The sequence below is a fragment of the Amborella trichopoda genome, chromosome 6, assembly GCF_054954075.1.
Source record: "Amborella trichopoda isolate Santa Cruz 75 chromosome 6, AtrichopodaSantaCruz75HAP2 v2.0, whole genome shotgun sequence".
NCBI lineage: Eukaryota > Viridiplantae > Streptophyta > Magnoliopsida > Amborellales > Amborellaceae > Amborella > Amborella trichopoda.
Window position 1 is genome coordinate 46,482,349 of NC_142341.1, and position 19,879 is coordinate 46,502,227.

The following is a 19,879-nucleotide window of genomic DNA, read 5'->3' on the forward strand; positions in this document are numbered from 1 at the left end:
TTTAGACCTCAATTTTTCATGAATCACAAAAATCAATTCCTGCAATGTGCTCTTATAGATGACAATAGTAGAGCAGCAAAAAAGCAATTGACAGACTAGCTATCAATTCTCTAAAAATAAAAAGATTTGTATCCCAAAGATTATAAAGGTGACCTGTAAATCAATCACTCGCAATTGTATTAGTGCAAGCTTCTCTACAGATTCAGAGATAGGTCTCCCTTACTTGTTTAAGATCCTTGATGATCCACATGTTTTAAGACTAAGAAAAATGTCTTGCAAATTCCCCAATCCAAAATAAACTATGCCTCCAAATATACAACTGACAAAAATGAAACAAATAATTTAAGAAAGTCAAGACATTGACATCAAAAACTATTCATCTACAGCTTACAGGTAATTGATATCCCAGTACACCACATACAAATTAAGGCACACTGATGGAATTTCGAAGTACATGATGAAAAAAAGGCATATAGAAACTCATATTAGCAGATAAAACTCACATTGTTGGAGCTTGTTTTCAAAGAACGGTTCTGTTGCTCTAAATCCTCAGATTTGCCAATTCTATCTGCCTCGAGTTTAGCAGCAGTTTCAGAAACTTTAGTAATGATCCCTGTCATACACAAAGTAGGTCTTTATCCCGGAAAATGAAAATGTCTATCTCCCATAGTAAAATTCAGCACAACTCAGTCTATGATTCTCCGGAAAAAAAACATGCACTTTGTACAGTTTTGTATTGAAAAAAGCGACATATTGAATCTACAAGAAAGCCACAGGATACATAATAATCCAAAATAAAGTTTCAAAGAGCATGATCAAATATTTTGAAGACAACATGTAGAAAGGACCACATTTACCAGGATCTTACAACCAATGGGACAAATTTTCTCTGAAATTTTGCTCTTGTGCTCCAACAAAGGGAATCTCGCTCCTTCGAGATTTTTAAATTCTGGAATCTTGATCCCTCCTATTCGGAATCGAGATTCTGAGTATAGGTGAGCCATATACCCTAGCTTTCTAGTAGAGCATAGCAGTATATGGTATAGTACGGTAGTGTGGCATAGTATAGCAGTATGATACAGTGTAGCAATATGGTATAGTATGTTATAGTACTATATATATGTTTGGTATAGTACATATTATAGAGTTACTGCATAGCAAAATTAAATATATTAGCATATAGTACAGTACATAGTTACCAAGACCCAACGCAAGGGCAGATCCTGGATTGGAATTGGGACTATGGAATTGAACGATGTCGAATATCCTTGAATGAGGGATGAGAACTGTAAATCTTGAAGTAAAGAGTTCGAGTTCCCAATATGAGGAGAGTAGGATCGAATGATGAAGTATATGCAATCACTGTCTGTCAACCTTTGAACCAAGGCTACTTATACTCTAGTTCGGGAACGAATTCCATAAAACAATACATTTAATCTTCTTTCTGAATTTAAGACCAAAGTATCGTAAATACAAGAACATCATCTTTAAAATACTCTTAAAACTTTTAGTTATGCAAGAAACTAAGACCCAATATGAGGATTCAAATCTCAATCCTCAGACTCTAAAGAAGCTTTAGTGTCCTCGACCTTGTTTCTCTTCATTTCGGCTCCTTCACTCACATGCCATTGGGCAACATGTTCAATAGGAGAGTAAAATTCTCCTCTCTTTTGCTCTCCTGCACTTTGCTAATGTAAAAACCCAATTTTTTTTACTCTCTCTCTCTCTCTTGGTGCTTTCCAATATACAAAAATTTGGCCGCCTGACCGCCTACACAATGTTCTTTCAAAAGTTCCTCAAGCTGTGCCTTAAAAAGAATATGACAACATTCTAAGAAAATCACTATTTCCGATTGAAGAGATTTCCTATAGATCATAGATGTTGAAAGACATTGGAGAGGGATAAAGAAACATTAGTGCATAGAAAAATTACTGCATAAACGGCCATAAACATTACTAATTCTAAATTATGTTTGCACTGTCCATCAAAGCAAGCATTGAGTACAACAAAATAAAAGATTTTGTAACACACCATACAGCACCAAACAGATTTCATAAAACACACTATTGTTTATGAGAAGAATTGTCTTCAATAATCAATAGGCCAATGTGCCTTGAACGTTTTTGTACCTGTTGATTGCAATTTAAGAGAATTATCAACTCTTGTCAGTTTCTCAGAGGTCTCAACAACATTTACTTTTTCCAGTGCAGCTTCCTCAGACTTTCTCATGATTTCAGCAGCTTGCCTTTCTGCAACTTCTGCAGCAACCTTTCGTGCAACTTCTACAGCTGCTTTCTGTGCAGCTTCAAAGGCTCTTGCAGACTCAAGTCTAGCCTGTTTGAGAAGAGAACTATTGGTACTTCACAACAACAACAAAGCTGAAATACGTGAAACATAGTATGCCATTGAAAACAAGGATGCCCTCATGAATCAAGAAGAGTGTCTAGCAAATACATCTGCAAACTTGCTAGGAAATAATCTAGTTTAGCAGACTGACAAAAAAAAAAAAACCAAAAACAAAATGTGTACGTCTGGGTAACATTAAAATGAGATACACCCATAAATACTAGGAGAATCATATGGAAGACCTGAGCCTTGAAGCGTAAAAATTGCAAATCATAATTGAATCACAATAAACCAAGCAAACAGCACCTGAGCCTTGAGGCATAAACATTGCAAATCATAATTGAATCACAATAAACCAAGCAAACAGCACCTGAGCCTTGAGGCATAAAAATTGCAAATCATAATTGAATCAGAATAAACCAAGCAAACAGCACCTTAAATCATCGAGTTATAACATTATATGCATGTTTATGATTCTACTTCACATATTTAGGAAGAAAAATATAGTATTCAATTCATGGAATAGGCATGTAAAGCTCTGACATGAAAATAATTCAAAAGTAGGAATGTGATCAATGTGATTAAGCCAACCGGGGGGAAGTAGAGACAATAAGGGAATAACGGAACATAAAAAGAAGAAATGCATGGAAGGAGGATGGGTGGGAAAAAAACAGGCTAAGAGGAGTTAAAAGTCGAACAACTTCAGCAATTTGGCATTTCATAATGAGAGGTCAATAGGGTTCAAGGAATGTCGGAGGTAAGGACTGGTTTCAAGGTTAAGAGTCATGCACAACGTTCTTTATGAGTTGCTAGTCATGCACTTTGGTTTGTCCAATGCACCGAGCACATTTATACATACGATGAAGCCAGTTTTAAGGCCATTCATTGGAAAAATTTTGGCCGCATACTTTGGTGACATTATGATATACAGCATCAGCTGAGATCATATGTACACTTGCAGCGAGTATCAGAGATAATGAGGGAGAACAAGTTCCATCTCAACCTCAAGAAGTGCACAATAAAAATTTACATTTTGTGCCACATTGTTCTGGGGAAAAGGACTACGGTTGATCTAGCTAAGGTGGAAGCAATTAAGAGCTAGCCGACCCCGAGTGCCATTGGTGATGTGCATAGTTTTCAACGTCTTTGTTCATTCTATAAGATTCATTCAAAATTGTAGCATTGTGAATTCCCCTATCAGTAATTGCATAAAGAAGAGAGTTTTCAAATTGTAAATAACAAAATAACAAGTGCAACGGCGTTGGCACTTCCTAGTTTTGAGGTCTTTGAAGTGGATTGCAATGCCTCCCATGTTCGGATAAAAGCAATGCCGTCCTAGGATCGGTGACTTCTAGAATTCGTTTGTGAAAAAATGAACCATTCAATCTCTTTGACATTGGAGGTATTATTTGATTCAAAGGAGTTTGTGTCACATACAGACCATGAGGCATTGAGATATCTTAATTCTCAAAGTATAAAGGATAGTTAACATGCCAAGTGGGTCACAGATCACATTTTTATAAGGATATACATTTACCCTTGAGCACAAATCTGGAGTTCACAATAAAGTAGCAAATGCCTTGAATCGTTGATTATTCCACCTCAAAACCTTGTCTCACAAAGTGGTGAGTTTTTGAGTCCCTCAGTGCAGTATGATATTGATCCATAGTTTGGTCCCACATGGGATCTTGAAGATCAAAAGGGGTGGAAATTTGGAAAAAGAACAAAATGAAAAGAAAAAAACCCAGCTAAATAAAAATAATAATGTGGATGCATCTAAAGAATCTTCTATTATATGTTATATTGGAGTTCTTAAGATATCCCAGAGGAATACAGCAATTAGGTAATAAAAATGATTAACCTGAGCTTCAGCTTTAGCTTTTTCTAGGCGCTCCTCTTCACGGAGTTTCTCTTTTCTTTTGGCCTCCCCAATCGCTGCCTCCTCCCTAATTCGCCGCTCCTCTATTTGTGATCGCTGCTCATGATCCCTTTGAACAGCAGATAAGTAGAGGTCACGAGCTTCTGCACTGCAGTGATAAAAAGATACAGTTTCAGTGGTAAACCAATGAAAGAATCAAGATGTGTTTCATCAATCCTCAAGCCAAAGATGGATTTATAGATGTACTTTAGCCAAACTTCGAAGTGAGTGAAACAGGAGAGGAGACACTTAGCTCCAGAACAAATAAATCAAATAAAAATTCTTTGAAATACAATACATGCCCCAATAGAAAGAGAGTCCAAAGGCAGATCATCTTGTAATCAAGTACACCACATGGCCAGCATATCAAAGTACATATATGCATGCAACAATTAATAAAGGCTAACACGGTCAATTAGTGCTTTAGCTATTTGTACTTCTACTTTGTAGAACTCAATGGGGTATTTGGTCCACTGCTATTACTGTCTGTTGTATATGGACAACTAACTGTCATTCCCCAAAGAACCTAGAATCATAATGCCCCACCATTCCACAGGGTCTAACAAAGGTCAGTAAATAAAGCATTGTTTGACATATTATGCTAATATTTTCAGGAATGCTTCATAATAAACAAGCAAAATATTCATACAAGATTTAGAACCATGCAAACACACACACAAATTAACTCGATTCATTATTTCACTTTGATTTCCCATTGAGATATTCATCAATGAAGGGAGAATTTGGTTATCATGTACATATCGTAGTGTTGTTAAGGGCCACTTCAGATGGACCACTTATTTAGAAATATTTCCATTTCTCAGCAAAAGGCGATATTTGGTCCTCTCAGCTATTTAAGAGTGAATTCCATTTCTTGCCCCACTTATTTGAAGAACAGTGCTATCTTTACCCCATTCAATTAAAAGAAAAGTAGCTCTTTTCCCCCCTATCTCTAAGTAAACCCATTGAAAAACCAAAGAAGAAAACCTCTTTCTTCCTTATCAGACTCCACGTCTAGCCATAATGACCAATCCAAAGAAACAATGCTTCATATGTGTCTGATCACTCCATGCAGTCATCATCATTCATTTCATCAATCTTTTCATCAATCGTGGGCCTCAAGTTCATTCGCAAACTGCTTCTCAAGATTGCCTTACTTTGGTGTATATCAAAAATTAGTACCAAACTCCTATGGTCTATGGTGATGACCTTAGTGTACGGTATCACCAAGTGTCCAAGAGAATAAGAATTTCAGAGAAGAATGCAGCACTATCAATAAATCTATATCGGATAGCCATAACAAATATACTGGAACAAAAAGAAACGTGCTATTGTAAAATATTTTAAGGAAGTCTTGGAAATGAGAAACAAACATTTTGCGTAGATAATGCTTGTCAAGTTTCTTCTCCGTCTCCCGCTTTGCTTCAATATCCTTCTCTACAAGTAACAGGTCTGAAGATGACCTCTCAATCTCTTTCCTCCACTCTGCCTGCAAAGCACGTACTTTTTCTCGGATTTCTTCCTAAAAACCAAAAAAACCAATGATTAACATGCAACCAGTATATCCAAGTAGTACATCAGGTACGTCTTAAAAGTTCATAAAGCAACCAGCAAACTAACCATGTGACACTAATAAAAATGGGGAATGCCATGCCAGTAAATTAGTATCGATAACTGGTTCAAAGTAAATCAACCGCTCTCACAGCATTACTTAGAAAAATATCAAAGCATCAAGAGTACACAAAATGCACATTGATTTTTACATACACAACCCAAATACCAACCAAAATTGAGCAACACAACGATGACTACAATAATATAAGTCAATGCAATTAGGACAGGGCCTAAGGTAGCCCAAGTGAGGCCCCATCCAAATTAATCAATTTGGACTTTAGAGGTCCAACAAGTTGGAGAATCACTGAAAACTATATAGAAAATATAAAATATTTATAAAGAAGTTTTACGTGAATATGGAAAAAAAAAGTTAGATACATTCAACCTGACATTTTAACAGGCCTTTTTGGGCTTTTATCCAATCAGGGTCCATCCAATGGATGAGAAAATCCCCAATATGTATGCCGATTGAATGTGGATAATCCATAAAAGATAAGAGGTTTTAGTGAAGTCCTTAATTAAACTCTGAGTTGCTAACCATTATAAGTGTTACAATTAAAAGCACCTGGACTCTTAGCTGCCGTTCACGCTCTAATTCAAATAAAAGACCTTCCGCCACTCCTGATTTGCGCATCAGACATGTATCATCTGTTCCCAAATCAGACTCATCTTCAGTTTCACCTGAACTACTACAAGAAAGAAGAGAATGTTGTAAGCATGGGCCAATAGAAATTTTCATCAACTCAAATAATTCCTTTACAATAAATCTAAAGAATGAATGGAATGTTCATATAAGCAATGCAAGCATATTAGAAAGTATTAAGGTGCTCTAAGTATAGATTACAATGCTCCATCAAATAGCAACCCAGAACATCACAGAAGAATCAAAAGCAATGATCACAATTGAAGGATATCTTAGAAACTACTGGTAAATCCAGATTGTTGTTAGCAAAGACAAGAGTATTATCAAAATTAGCAAATAAAAGAATTTGAGCGTAGATTTTTATTGAAAGCAACACAAGTGCAAAATCAAATAACAATTCACTTGCTGTTTGCATACATCTCAGTGCACTTTCATATGTCATGATTGATGACACAAACAATTGATCACATTTGAGTAATATATGTGTCAATAAAAACAATATTATCGACTTACCTACCAAATTAAACATTATTACAAGCTACAAATGTAACACCTTCAGGAATTTGTACCTCAAGAACTCAAAAAATAAACTTAAAAAATTCCCTACAAGTCATTGAGTTGAAGAACTATGTGTTCCAACAGATTTTGTTGTATCATTGCAGGACAATCTTTTCTATATAGAACAACTATTCAACCTAGGGTAAGTTAGAGTTCCGGTCCAGCAGTTTAGTCAACCACAATCCTCAATCATAATAGTAAAGATCACCCCGTCTAGTGGGGACTCTCGGATTTAAACCAATATGTACTCCAACTCTTTATAACAATACAAATGTTAACTTTTATATAAAAAAATCCTAGGAGTAAAGATCACCTGCTTTCAGAAGACGCAAATTATTTACATGGGTACTTCATCCACCAAATGGTCCAAAGTTCTCCGCATTTCAACCTCAACATTTGTTTTGATGACTTGAGTAAACATAAAAACAACCAGCCATGCAATTTATCATTGAAAGAACTGGTGGTTCAGCCACATGCTACAATCAAAAGGTCTTTTTGGCTAAATTAGAATCTAAAGGTTGCAGAAGCCTCCCTCCAAATCTTTGTGTCCAAAAGAGTGGGGGAATGATCCAAATGGATATTGGCATAACACTCATCATCATCTTTATAGCCTTTCTCCAATTAATTAGGGTCAGCTACACGAATCCTGATCCACAATTCTGCTCTATTAAATGTCATACCCTCAGTGAAGTCATAAGTCCACATATCTTTTTAGACCACTTCCAACCAGGCCTACCCCTTGCCCTTTTCAGTCCTTCTACTTGAACTAACTTGCACCTCCTAACAGGTGTTATACTTGGTCGGCACCACACATGGCCAGTCCAACTAAGTGTATTTTCTCTCATCTTATCACCTATTGGTGACACACCTAAATTCTCCCTATGGATTTATTTAAAATTCTATCACTTCTTGTCTTGCCACTCATCCATCTCAACATCTTCATCTCCGCTACACTCATTCTATGGGTATATTGTTTTTTGGCTGCCCAACATTCTGCCCCATAGAGCAAAGTTGGTCTTACAGCTGTCCCATAGTACTTTCCCTTCAGCTTCATTAGTATGCGGCGATCACATAAAATTACAGTTGTACATCTCTACTTCGCCCACCCAACTCTAATTCTGTATGTGATATCTTCTGCAATCTCTCCATTTTCTTGGATTATCGACCCAAGATGGATATTGGCATAACAATAAGACATTTAAATTAAAGTTTGCTATCAAGCGACCAAAATCAGTAAGAATCAGTGATCAGGTCCAGTACTTAAGATTCAGTGATCAGATCCAATACATAACAAAAAAGGCCTCATTATTATTCTAAATGAAGCAAGAAGCAAACTCAATTACATGCTACCATAAAAACAAGCTGCAAGGTGACACACCATGTGAAATTCTCAAATTCCATTCCCCTATAGCATTACATGTATCATTTGTGTGTTCAACCTCTTAGGTAAATTACACATGTTATACTATTCAAGATTTAGAACACCAATCCAAGTACCATTTAGAATCTTTGACAAAGGACATGTGCATGGGATGATTAACAGATGAATCTCATTGCTGAAACTAGAGCAAAGTAAATAGACGACTACGTCACAAGTCTATCATTTGATCACATTTACCCACCCCTGTTATCCTAAGAAGGCATCATTTTCCATTATTTTGGTGCTCATTACTCCATGATCAGCCCTTTCAAGTACAAAAACACCCATACAACCCAATTTACCTTATTTCTAAAGTGACTGATCTCATGGCTGATCCTATAGACCAACTAGGTAATATGAGGTGTCTATGTAACATCAAGATTAAATTTGTGCCTCGGGTCCTAACCATTGATGCAGGAAACACTAAAATCCGTGAGAAACAAAACCAAACACAAGCACAATTCAAATAAAACATAGGTTTCTTCTCCATACCGAAGCTAGGATTGCAGAAGCCTGAGATTTTCTTTTTTCTCAATTATGAAAATCATCTGATTGCCTTCTCCTAAGCCCCCATGCACTTCTTTATAATATTATTTAATGTTCTAAATACAAAAAGTCCAAAAAATATACATTTACCCATATATTCCAACTTAAACTTTAAAATCGTAATGACAATTTTACCCATGTGAACAGCACCTAGGAATAATACCTGTGAACAGCACTCATGAATAGTAACCAGAATATAGTAAATGAGAATATAAGAAAAACCGTAGAATTCTTAAAAAACTGAAAAAACCTAAAAATAAATCCTGAAACTAAAATTAAATATACATCCTTTGAAATTAAACAAATATTAAAAATAAGAATAATATTGCCCTTCATCAACCTTACATATGTTAAATATGGACAATATACACTAGTGATCCCACAAAAAAAAAGGGGTTCCAACCCTACAATTACAACTACAAAAAGTTGTAACGAAAATAACAGTGAAGTATATATTTGTTGCATATGAAACCTATGCTTATTACATCAGATGGGAATGACATGAAACATATAGTAATGGAAAAAGCTTTTATAAGGTCGCAACCTTACCTCTACAACTTCGGATGCACCTCAAAAATCCATCGAAAAAGATAGTTTTAATATAATCTCGACATCGAGATGTACGACCATGAAAAATAAAAAGATTTTAAGTCTCAGAAATAGTGCATTTTACAACATATTATCTACACCGTCCATTTTCAAGATTTTCCTATGTTTATAGATCTACTTGATTTTAACCATTTTTGAAATTTAAAATTTTATAATTAGATATAAAAATAGATATTGAGATAATCCTAAGAACATTTCACATCAAAATTATATACCATGATAAAATTTGAAGGTGCACCTTGCATCCGTATGCCAACTGCACCCTATAGTAATTATGAGGGAAAAGAAAAAAAGAGAGAGAAATATAAGAATGCTATAAACAATTTAGTGCAAGCAACATTACACTTTACGATGAGACATAATTATCAAAACAGAGGAACAAAAATTGAAAACAGTGTTCCACATTCTAGTCATAACAGTAACAGGCCTCTAATTTACATACATCAATAGCAGATCCGAGATGCCTTTCAGAATGAAAGATAGCTAGGGATCTTAGATTGAAATATCATTTGAAATTCACAATGATCTCAGCATAGAATAACAACATAAATAATATAATGTACCTGTCGAAATCAAGTCCATTGCACGAGAAACATATACCACCCATGGGTTTTTTACTCAAACTCTCTCCATTCTCCCCATATTCATCATCAGATAAGCACATAACAAAACCCGTAGTATTCTTCAAATTGCATGTCGCAGTTGGCCGTTCCCTAATTCACAAAAAACATAACAATGAAGGTTGATGATTAAACAGGAAGAATTAATTAATAAGAAAGAGCCATGATAAAAGAAAAGAATTTCAATCTAAAAGTGTTTGCCAAAGTGTAACTTTACTTAGAATGAATCTTTGAAAGTGAAATCAATCATTCAAAATCATATTAAAGAAGATCATTTCTTTCTTTCTTTCTTTTTTTTTATATTTTGTAAAGAAGATCCTTTTCATATAAAACAAGCAATTACATATAATACGATCTATGATGCTCTTGTTTGTAGGTCTTTTATACAATGGCAATGTTTCCATTACATTCATAAACTTGTTTATAATGGATATAATATTTATAATTACATTACTATTGCAATTACATATCTGTTTACAAAATTATGATCATTGTTTTCAGTAACGGCCAATGGGGTGGATTACCCACCCACTAATCCCATTACAGACTAGTAGGATGGACGACCCAGTAAAATCAAATAAAAAAAGCCAAAAGAATAAAAAGTTTGAAGTATGTCCTATTAGAGCACTGGAAGGGGGTTCAATCCTCCAACCTAGTGCTTTCCAGCCCCATGCTCTATCTCAATGTTTCAAAAAGCGCTAGGCGGGACCTAGGTTGTCAAGGCCGTCCAAGCTGCCTAGCGCCTAGGTGGGCGCCCAAAACCTGGGGGGGCCAGCAGAATTTTTTTGTCTTTTTGGTTTTCTCTTTCTAAAATAGCCTCTAATGGGTTTTAAGTTTCAAATAAACCTAAAACCCACAATTTTCCCCCTTTAGTATTAAAAAAATGACCCAAAAATACCTTCAAGGAGCTGCATTTCCTCCCCTGGGTGGGGCGCAAGCCCTAGGTGGCCGCCTAAACGGGTTCAGGCAGGAGCCCAGGGATATCCGCCTAGGAGGCCGCCCAAGCACTGGGCGGTCCGCTTTTTGAAACAGTGCTCTATCTAAAATGGTTGTTATGGTTACAAGACATGTTTAGTGATTATATACTACAAAACATATGGAACCACCAACTCCTACTAGGAACCACCAACATACCTACCATTTCCTTTTCTCAATCAATGATTTCTTATCCAAGATTGAAGATTGTTCAACCACTATTTGTAATACTCATTTATGTTTATAATAGGATAATTTTCACAAACATCCGTTACATTTGCAGTATTAAAAAGATGTCCTTAATATGTTATATCTTATGCTCATGTCCCTACTTTTTTTTTTTTATCTTTGTCCAAAATACCCAGAGTTCGAAACTTAAAGTTCAAAACCAAGGCATTTCTTTTTTATCAAGGGATTAGCATCGCAACTTTTGAACCAAATTTTTGTTAATAAATCGCTTTGAGACTTGAAGTTTCGAACTGCTCCTTCACTTAAAAAACAATTTGTAGTCAATTCTAAAGTTCAAGGCCTGAATTGGCTCATCTTTATCCTTTTTTGAGTGAATCACTTGAAGTTACGAACCAAGCTTTTCACTCGAAAAAACACAATGCGACCGCCCACTCCCACCCCAACCCCCCCCCCAAAACCCCAAAACTCTCTCTCTCTCTCTCTCTCTCTCTCTCTCTCTCTCTCTCTCTCTCTCTCTCTCTCTCTCTCTCTCTCTCTCTCTCTCTCTCTCTCTCTCTCTCTCTCACATAGTCACAAGCGCGTTGATGTGTACCCAAGCTACACAAGCCAGTGGCAAGGCAAGCATCATTTAAGCTAAAGTTGAAGAGGGCTTTGACAAGACTTGGACACTTGCTCTATTAGGACAAGCTAAGCTTTCCCTCCCTCCCTCCCTCCCTCTCTCTCATTGAAAATAAAAAAAACAACTAAATCAGTTCGGAAGTCCAAGTTCAACACTGGCGTAATCAAAAAAAAAACTCCAAGTTCCATACTGGCTACCTTGTCCCATTTTTTAATGAAGGAGCAATTTGTAGCTCATTCACAAAAAAGAGACAAGCAAGCCATTTCAAAGCTCGAAGTTCCAAACCAGCTACAAGTTCTTTTTTGAGCAAGTGTTCGGTTTGGATGAACAAGTTCCAAACTAGATTATTTATGAAAAAGTCGCTTTAGAGCTTCAAGTTCCAAACTAATCTCACAATGAAAAAAGAAAGATTCCACATGTAACTTGAGTTCTAAAGTGGGGCATCTTGGAAAAAAATAAAAAATATCTAAAAAAGGAGATATGAGCGTAAAATATAAAACATCAATGACTTTTTTTTTATACCACAAAAATATAGGGGATATTTACGAATATTTCCCTTTATAATATTAATTGACTTTTTCTTCAAAAAAAATATTAATTGAATTTTTTTGGCTAGGTAGAACCTTTTCTTTTAATTTAAAAATTAAAGAACAAAACCACGTTTATTCATTGTATAATATGAAAAACCTTAAATTTCTATCACATTGCAAGGTTCTCTAGAAAATACTATCATGCAAAAAACTAAATATCAAAAGAAAGTCAAAAATAGATTTTCAATATTAGAAAATCACCAAAACTAGATCTTTATGATACACCAGTTCTGACAATGACTATAAAAAACTCTCAAATTCAGCCAAAATGAAAAGAATCAAGAACCAAAAAATATTACTACTAAAATGTTTCCCAAAAACTCAAATTTTAATCCACATTTATCTTTTAGTTGGTAACTTTCAAAAAAGATCCCAATTAAAGACAAATAATCAAAAAATACACATACAATGGGGTCGAACTCTTCAACAGAACCACTCTACGCAACTTGGTTTCTACGGCATCGAGCTCGGCGATTAGATCATCGACCTTCCAATCAGGCCTTGGATCAGCCGAGAGCCCATGAGAGCCTTGTGGAACTCTCAATCTCAATTCAAGAAAATTCCTACAACAAAAACAAACAGAATAAACACCGAGCAAAAATCATGAGGCTCCATTAATATACAAAGAACAATGAGAAGATAGAGAATACGAAGAAGGAAACTCGCATATTGCAATGCTGATGAGTAAAAACAATGGAAAAAACAGGTTCATATGGCTAGTTTGATTGATGGAAGTTAAACATTCCCTGGAAACTAGAAGTTCTTCTTTCCTAGGAACTGGAATGTTATCTTTAACTATGTTTGATAACTTGTCTGGAATGTTAAGGAAGTTTTGGGTACCTGAGTTTGATTGACCCTAGAACCTTTGGCCTTTAGAGGGCTGTGAATATGCTAGTTTCAGCCATTCAGTCATTTTCTAGTGATATGAGGCCGTTATGTTATGTATGAAGAAGATTTTTTTTTTTTTTTTTTTTTTAAAGTTGTTAACTGATGTATGAAGGAGATATTTAAGACACTCCTAATCTTCAACAAGCCTAACACAATGAATAGCTCAAATCACGTGTATAAGGAGTCTGTTTATGGTATATATATATATATATATATATATTTCACTTTGAGCCATGTGGTCTGTAGTGGGAGACAATTGAGTACAACCTAAGAGCCCGCCATCTATTATTGGTTTTGAAATTTTATATATCTGTTTCAGACTGGTCGGATACTAGGATTGGGCTTGATTTGTTTTCTGATTTATAAGGAATATAAAATAAAATTATATTTTAATTTCTTAACAAGGGTTCAACATCATGGCATGGTGGTTAGGGCGCAAGACTATGGGATTAGGCATCATGCATACCCACCGAGAAAATGGCAAACAAATGAACCAACTTCTTAACTTTAACATGAGCGGAGGAGATAGGAACTAGCAGTCTAGAATTGTTTTCTTGTTGTTTCAACCCAAAATAATGTAGGTAAAAGGCAAAGAAAAATCCATTGTTATTTTGACAACTTCGAGTAGCAGTAACAAAATTCTGGACATCAAGTTAGCTAAACAAGCTAGGAGTTACACTTCCCATGTAATCATTATTTTGATAAATTCGTGTACAATGACAATATTGTGGACCTTGAGTTAGCTCAAATTGAAAGTTACATTTCCTCCCATGATCACTTTGAAGTCATGTGGCTTAAGGGGGGGAAGATTGTCTAATGGGGAAAAATGTGGAAATTTGAGTATGGAATGCAGAGTTATCACTCATCTCTCGATGTCAGTTTTGTAAGACCCGACAGCGTATAGTCGAGTCTTTCTGAGAAGCAGCTCAAGTCCCAACAAAGCAGCACATGCATAATCTTTAGAGGGGTAGGGCAGTCCAAAAGCCTAAGCCTCTCAAACTCATTTCCCAACTGAAACTTTTTCGAAACTCCTTTGAGGATCTTACTGCCGGAATTCTCATTTTCTGCCTTACAATTGTCCTTACAATCAAAAGAATGAAATAAGCAAAGAGGGAATTGTTAGATGTAGACCTTGGCCGTCTAAGAATGAATACATCAGTCATCAACAGTCTCCCTAGAGCACGAAAGGGAAAGGGAACATGTCTTCACTATATAAAAAATAAAACAAAGTCAATCAAGGATAAGTTTTCCATCCCAGTTATTAAAGATATTTGGATGAACTTCATGGAGCGAGACACTTATGGGAAACAGCAAGTAGGTCAACAGCATATAAAGAGGAAGTTCTTTTCCAGGTGTTCAAGAGATAAGGATAGGGTTGTGTGGACATACAAGATAGGTTTGCGAACTGCTTTGCATTTGACCAAATATACAGGGGTTTGGTTTTGGGGGCATAAGCTGTTCTGAAATCATCAAACTAAGGGAGATTGCCCCTTGCGAAGCCTTACCATCTCAAAGAAATTATGCAGCCTGTCTTTTATTTTCCAGACTAAATTTGTCTTACTTCTTATGGAATGATAAAAGGCAATGAGGTTATCTTGTTGATATGCTATCCAAAGCATAAGTCCCAGTTAGTTATTAGCCAAAGCATGATGAATACAATATTTTGTAGAAGTACACATGGAAGATAAATAATCTGTGGTTTGAAGTAAATATGATATAGCTTTTCTTTCTTTTACACACAAATATTTGATATGACAAGAACTGAAGCGAAAAAAATGACCTAATCATACAATAAAAAAAAGAGGACACATGAGCAGTAAGCACAAAGTGGCCATGTACAGTTCATTACTGAAATCAAGTCCCATAAAGGATACATGAAAACGCAGTGCCAATTCACAGAATACCAGAATAACAGAAAGCAAAAAGAAACCCAACACTTGTATTAACTTCTTTCTTTATTCAACGAAACAGTTAACTTTATCAAAAAAAAAAAAAAACAGAAAGCAAAAAGAACCAAAGTTCAGAGCAAATTATCAATCCCTGTCGTAACACGCCCTCCTCAATCTTCAATCTCAAAACCCAATTACTCAAAAGGAAAACTAGGAACTCAACTCACAAACCCCACTCACCAAATACAAGAAGAAAGAAATCTAAACTAAATTAGAATCAAATAAATAACCTTCATAAACCCATAAAATAAAAAACCTTCATAAACTCATAAGCAAACCACTCGAATCCATAAAATCCCATCAGATAGAGAGAGAGAGAGAGAGAGAGAGAGAGAGAGAAATATATAGAGAGATAACCTAGATAAACAGAGAACCGATATAACCAACATAAACAGAGAGAGAGAGAGCAGAAAGAACAGGGGGAAGAGAGGAGAACAGATAAGAAAGAGGGAAGAGACTGTAGCGGGAGGAGAGATGAAAGTAGAGAGAGGGAGAGAGCAGAGAGAACAGCGGCGAGGAGAGGAGAGAAGACGAGAGAGAGGAAACATAAAGAGAAGGGGGTCCCAGAGGAGATAGAGAGAGAGGAGAAATGAGAAGGGAGAGCCAGTAGACAGAACGTGGGAAAGAGAGAGAGAAATGAGAGCAGATGAGAGAAAGAGGAGAGATATAAAAGAAGGGGGGAAGGCATACATGGTTCAGCAGCAGCAAAAAAAAATGGAGATTAACAGCTCCGTCGATTAATGGAGGAATTTGGGGTTTTGAAGCTCAAGCTTGAGATTAAAAGCTCTGAACTAATGGTGGGAATTGGAGGCTTTGAGCTCCTGAGTGGCGAAGAAGAAGCTTGAGATTAAAAGCCCGTTGATTAATGGCGGGATTTGCGGTTTTGAAGCTCCTTAGGGTCGAAGAACAAGCTTCGGATTCAGAACAAAACATTGTGCTTCATCATCATCGCGTGCCACCAAATAGGTGTACGGTCTACCCATTGAAGTGTACTACTTCGTAATCCCGTGACTATCGAAAAGGTGCGCTGGTTATCGTTGGATTTATTTTGACGGTGATGGATATGGATAGGGGCACAGGGTATAATGTTGGTAATCTTTAACCAAGCAGGGTAAAACTCAATTTCAAATCTCCATTGGAAAAAGTTTATGTAGGGTTGCAACCATATACTATAAACATATGGTGTACCTTAAAAATCCGTTAGAAGAGTGTGTTTCGACTTTGGAGTTTTCCCTCGAATTGATTATTTCGACCTCGAGATATATAAATACGAAAAAAGAAAAAAATAATTTGAAGTCCAAAAAATAGTACATTTTACAACAAGTTATATGGATTGTCTATTTCAAGATTTTCAAGTATTTATTGATATGTTCGATTTGTATTATTTTAAAATTTTAAATTTCATAACTATTAGTAAAAAATAGATTTTCAAACCATTATAAGGTTTCTACCACATGAACTATATCCTCAAGCAAATTTTCGAGGTGTGTGTTACTTTTACAGTATAAGAAGGGCACCTTATATAAACCCCATCCTTTTTATTTTATATGTTTTTCTATTTAAGTTTTGTCACTAGTTCAGTGTTGTAAACATCATACCATATAATTTTTTATATATATTTTTAATGTAGTTCGATGCTCCAGATATTTGACCGACATATTTGGGTAGTCTGATATTTAAAACAAGAGACAACACAAAACTCTCTTTTTTTTACTACACCGGTCAAATTTCTCCAAATTGAGATACCATATTTGAAATAACAATAAATAAAAACTTAAGTTTTTCTAACATTATAATTCTTTAAATTGATGAAGCATAATACCCACATCTTGTGGGTTTTTTTTATTGGTTGACAAAGCATAATATTCACATCTCTTTCTCTTTTTTTTCTAATGAGGTGATGAAGCTGAAAGGTAGGCAATGTGATAAAGTCAAGTATATATAATTAAAAAGTTTGTTTTATTTTTTCATTTGTACCGGCTAGAACACCTACAGGTGCCCAAAATATAACACATAAAAAACTAAAAAGAAAAAATTATCTATAGACCTTAATTTGGTGTATGATTTTCCCATAGATCTTGAATATTGAAATATTTTTTATGGCATTAAGTTTCTCACTTTCCTATCTTCTAGCCCCATAACAACCTCATATCAGTTAGGAAAAAGTTTACATAAGGTTGCAACCTTATAATGTAGAACTACGGATGCACCTCAAAAATCCATCGGAAAAGGTTATTTTAATGTTGAAAAACCCTATGATTGATCATCTTGACATCGAGATGTATTACTATGAAAAAAAAAAAAAATTTGAGTCTAAAAAATAATACATCTTACAACATATTATCTACACCGTCCATTTTCAAGATTTTCATATGTTTATAGATCTACTTGATTTTAACCATTTTTTATATTTAGAATTTTATAATTAAATATAAATATAGATTTTTAGATAGTCTTAAGAAAATATTACATCAAAATTATATATTATGATAAAATTTGCGGGTGTGTCTTAGTTTGTTTAAGGTTACAACTTTATAGAAACCACACCCTAACAATTATCACGCACACCATATTTGTTTAGCATGGCTTTTTATCCTAAACAAAACACACAAGGACATGCAGGCCCCCCTCTCATTTCACTCCTCTTTTTTCTCAGCCTTGCTCTGGGTCTCTCTCGCACCGTGCACCTGCCCCATACCCCCGCTTATGTGTGTGTGTTAACATTATTTATTTTTATTTGAAAAAAAAAAAAATTTGGACTATACTTCAGCATGCCTTTTGTAGTCATGAGGATCGTATTTTTACTCTGGACTACAGTTTTATATAGTTATGAGACTACTTTCTTTTCGTTGTCATATGAATACATATGAGATCTGGTCGTGTTCTTTGTGTTTTCCTTGTGGCTTCGTCTTCATTGCCATGGCATCTTCTTGGAACATATAATTTTATAACCTTATGAAACCTGTAAAATGTGGTGTTCTCATCATCTCTCATGATATTGAATCTTTTTCTTTTTAAAAAAATTATCTTTCTTATAATGTTTTCTAATAGGAAATGCATTTTCTTTCAACCGAAAATACTACCTCATCCAAAGTTACAGCACTTACCTCTCTCACACACTCTCTCATTACATGCTCCTTATTCACTGCAATTTGATGGTGAAGCAGAGATAAAAGAAATATGAGAAATAATATCTATGCATGCTGATTCTGAAAAAAAATTAACATGATACCTTTTTATATCTCTAAGGAATTTTTCTGGATCTTTTCTTATATTATCTATTGATTAACATAATTTTTCTGGATTTTTTTTGTATCATCAATTAATTGATGTAAGTAACTTCATTCTTGTATTTCTTACCCAATGAAAGTCAGACATTATTATCTAATGGAAGATATTTGAAGTGAGAGATATTTGTTATTTTGTCTTTGTGTGGCCATGAGATTGGACTCAATGGACCATTTCATCTGTGATAGTCCATTAAGAGCACCATAATGATAATCTCGGGTCAACTTTGACGAATCATATCTCCATCAGTAATGAGTCGTTTGAGGTGAGGTTTGAGCTGATGGTTAGTCTTTGAGTTCTCTATCTACATGTCAAATTTATGGTAAAAAAGATTCATCTTTATAGAGCAACATTCTGACAAGCTAGAACTTAATTTTGTTTCCAATGGATGCTTATTGGAATTATTGTTTGGAAGACGTATCAATATTTTTTACTGTAGTTTTACGCGAGTCTCTTGAATGTGTAATAGACTCAAAAACAATGAATTTGATATGGCTATGTCCTAAGGGTGTACTCGTTGGGAAGGATTGCACCTTGGATTTTTGCTGAGGTTTGAGTGGTTAACACTTTGATGAAAGTGAGTTCTCTTGTGCCTCCAGATCACGAACCTTGACGTATCCCTAAAATTGTTTTACCAAATTTTGATGTCCATTAACCTCATTGACAACTGCTTCAGTTAGCAGTTCATGGGAGATTTTGCCAAGATTTTGTTATAGGATCATATTAGGGTACACAAACATGTAAGTATTTATTAAATATATTCAATATTTTTTATACTAATTATCCTTACTTTGCAGTGCACATTTTTCGTTAGGTATTTTAATTAATAAATGTACTTCTTTCTATGATGAACTTTTACTTTACCCTTGAATAATTACCTAAAATACCTGACAAAAAAGTTACTACATTATGGGGTAAGAGCATTAAATATAAAAAAATATTGAGTACATTAAGTAAAGGACGCGGTTAGCATGCGGCCAAGCCTGCACATGTATAAAAATGAGATTGGCAATAAATATATTTTTTAAATATAATTTGATCCTAATTTGTAGATAATATATAGTCTTTAACATGGAGATCATGAATATGAAATAAATAAATAAATTT

General features: G+C 35.1%; 1 protein-coding gene across 6 annotated transcripts in view; it reads right to left on the reverse strand.

Moving 5' to 3' along the window:
* Positions 1–16,578, reverse strand: part of GLE1 (nucleoporin GLE1-like protein) — a 34,617-nt gene extending 18,039 nt beyond the window's left edge. The window contains exons 1-9 of one of the 6 annotated variants that reach the window (XM_088868743.1): positions 16,175–16,578; positions 13,055–13,210; positions 10,218–10,367; positions 6,444–6,567; positions 5,638–5,786; positions 4,208–4,373; positions 2,130–2,334; positions 504–613; positions 224–319 (exon numbers count right to left, since the gene is read on the reverse strand). In XM_088868743.1, coding sequence (XP_088724869.1) covers positions 260–319; positions 504–613; positions 2,130–2,334; positions 4,208–4,373; positions 5,638–5,786; positions 6,444–6,567; positions 10,218–10,367; positions 13,055–13,210; positions 16,175–16,176 — 1,122 coding nt within the window. In that variant the 5' untranslated portion in view covers positions 16,177–16,578 and the 3' untranslated portion in view covers positions 224–259. Of the gene's footprint in view, positions 1–223; positions 320–503; positions 614–2,129; positions 2,335–4,207; positions 4,374–5,637; positions 5,787–6,443; positions 6,568–10,217; positions 10,368–13,054; positions 13,211–15,841 lie in introns of all 6 variants that reach the window. The other 5 variants (XM_088868742.1, XM_011627876.3, XM_088868741.1 and 2 more) reach the window with 5 other exon arrangements.
* Positions 16,579–19,879: the final 3,301 nt, after the last annotated feature.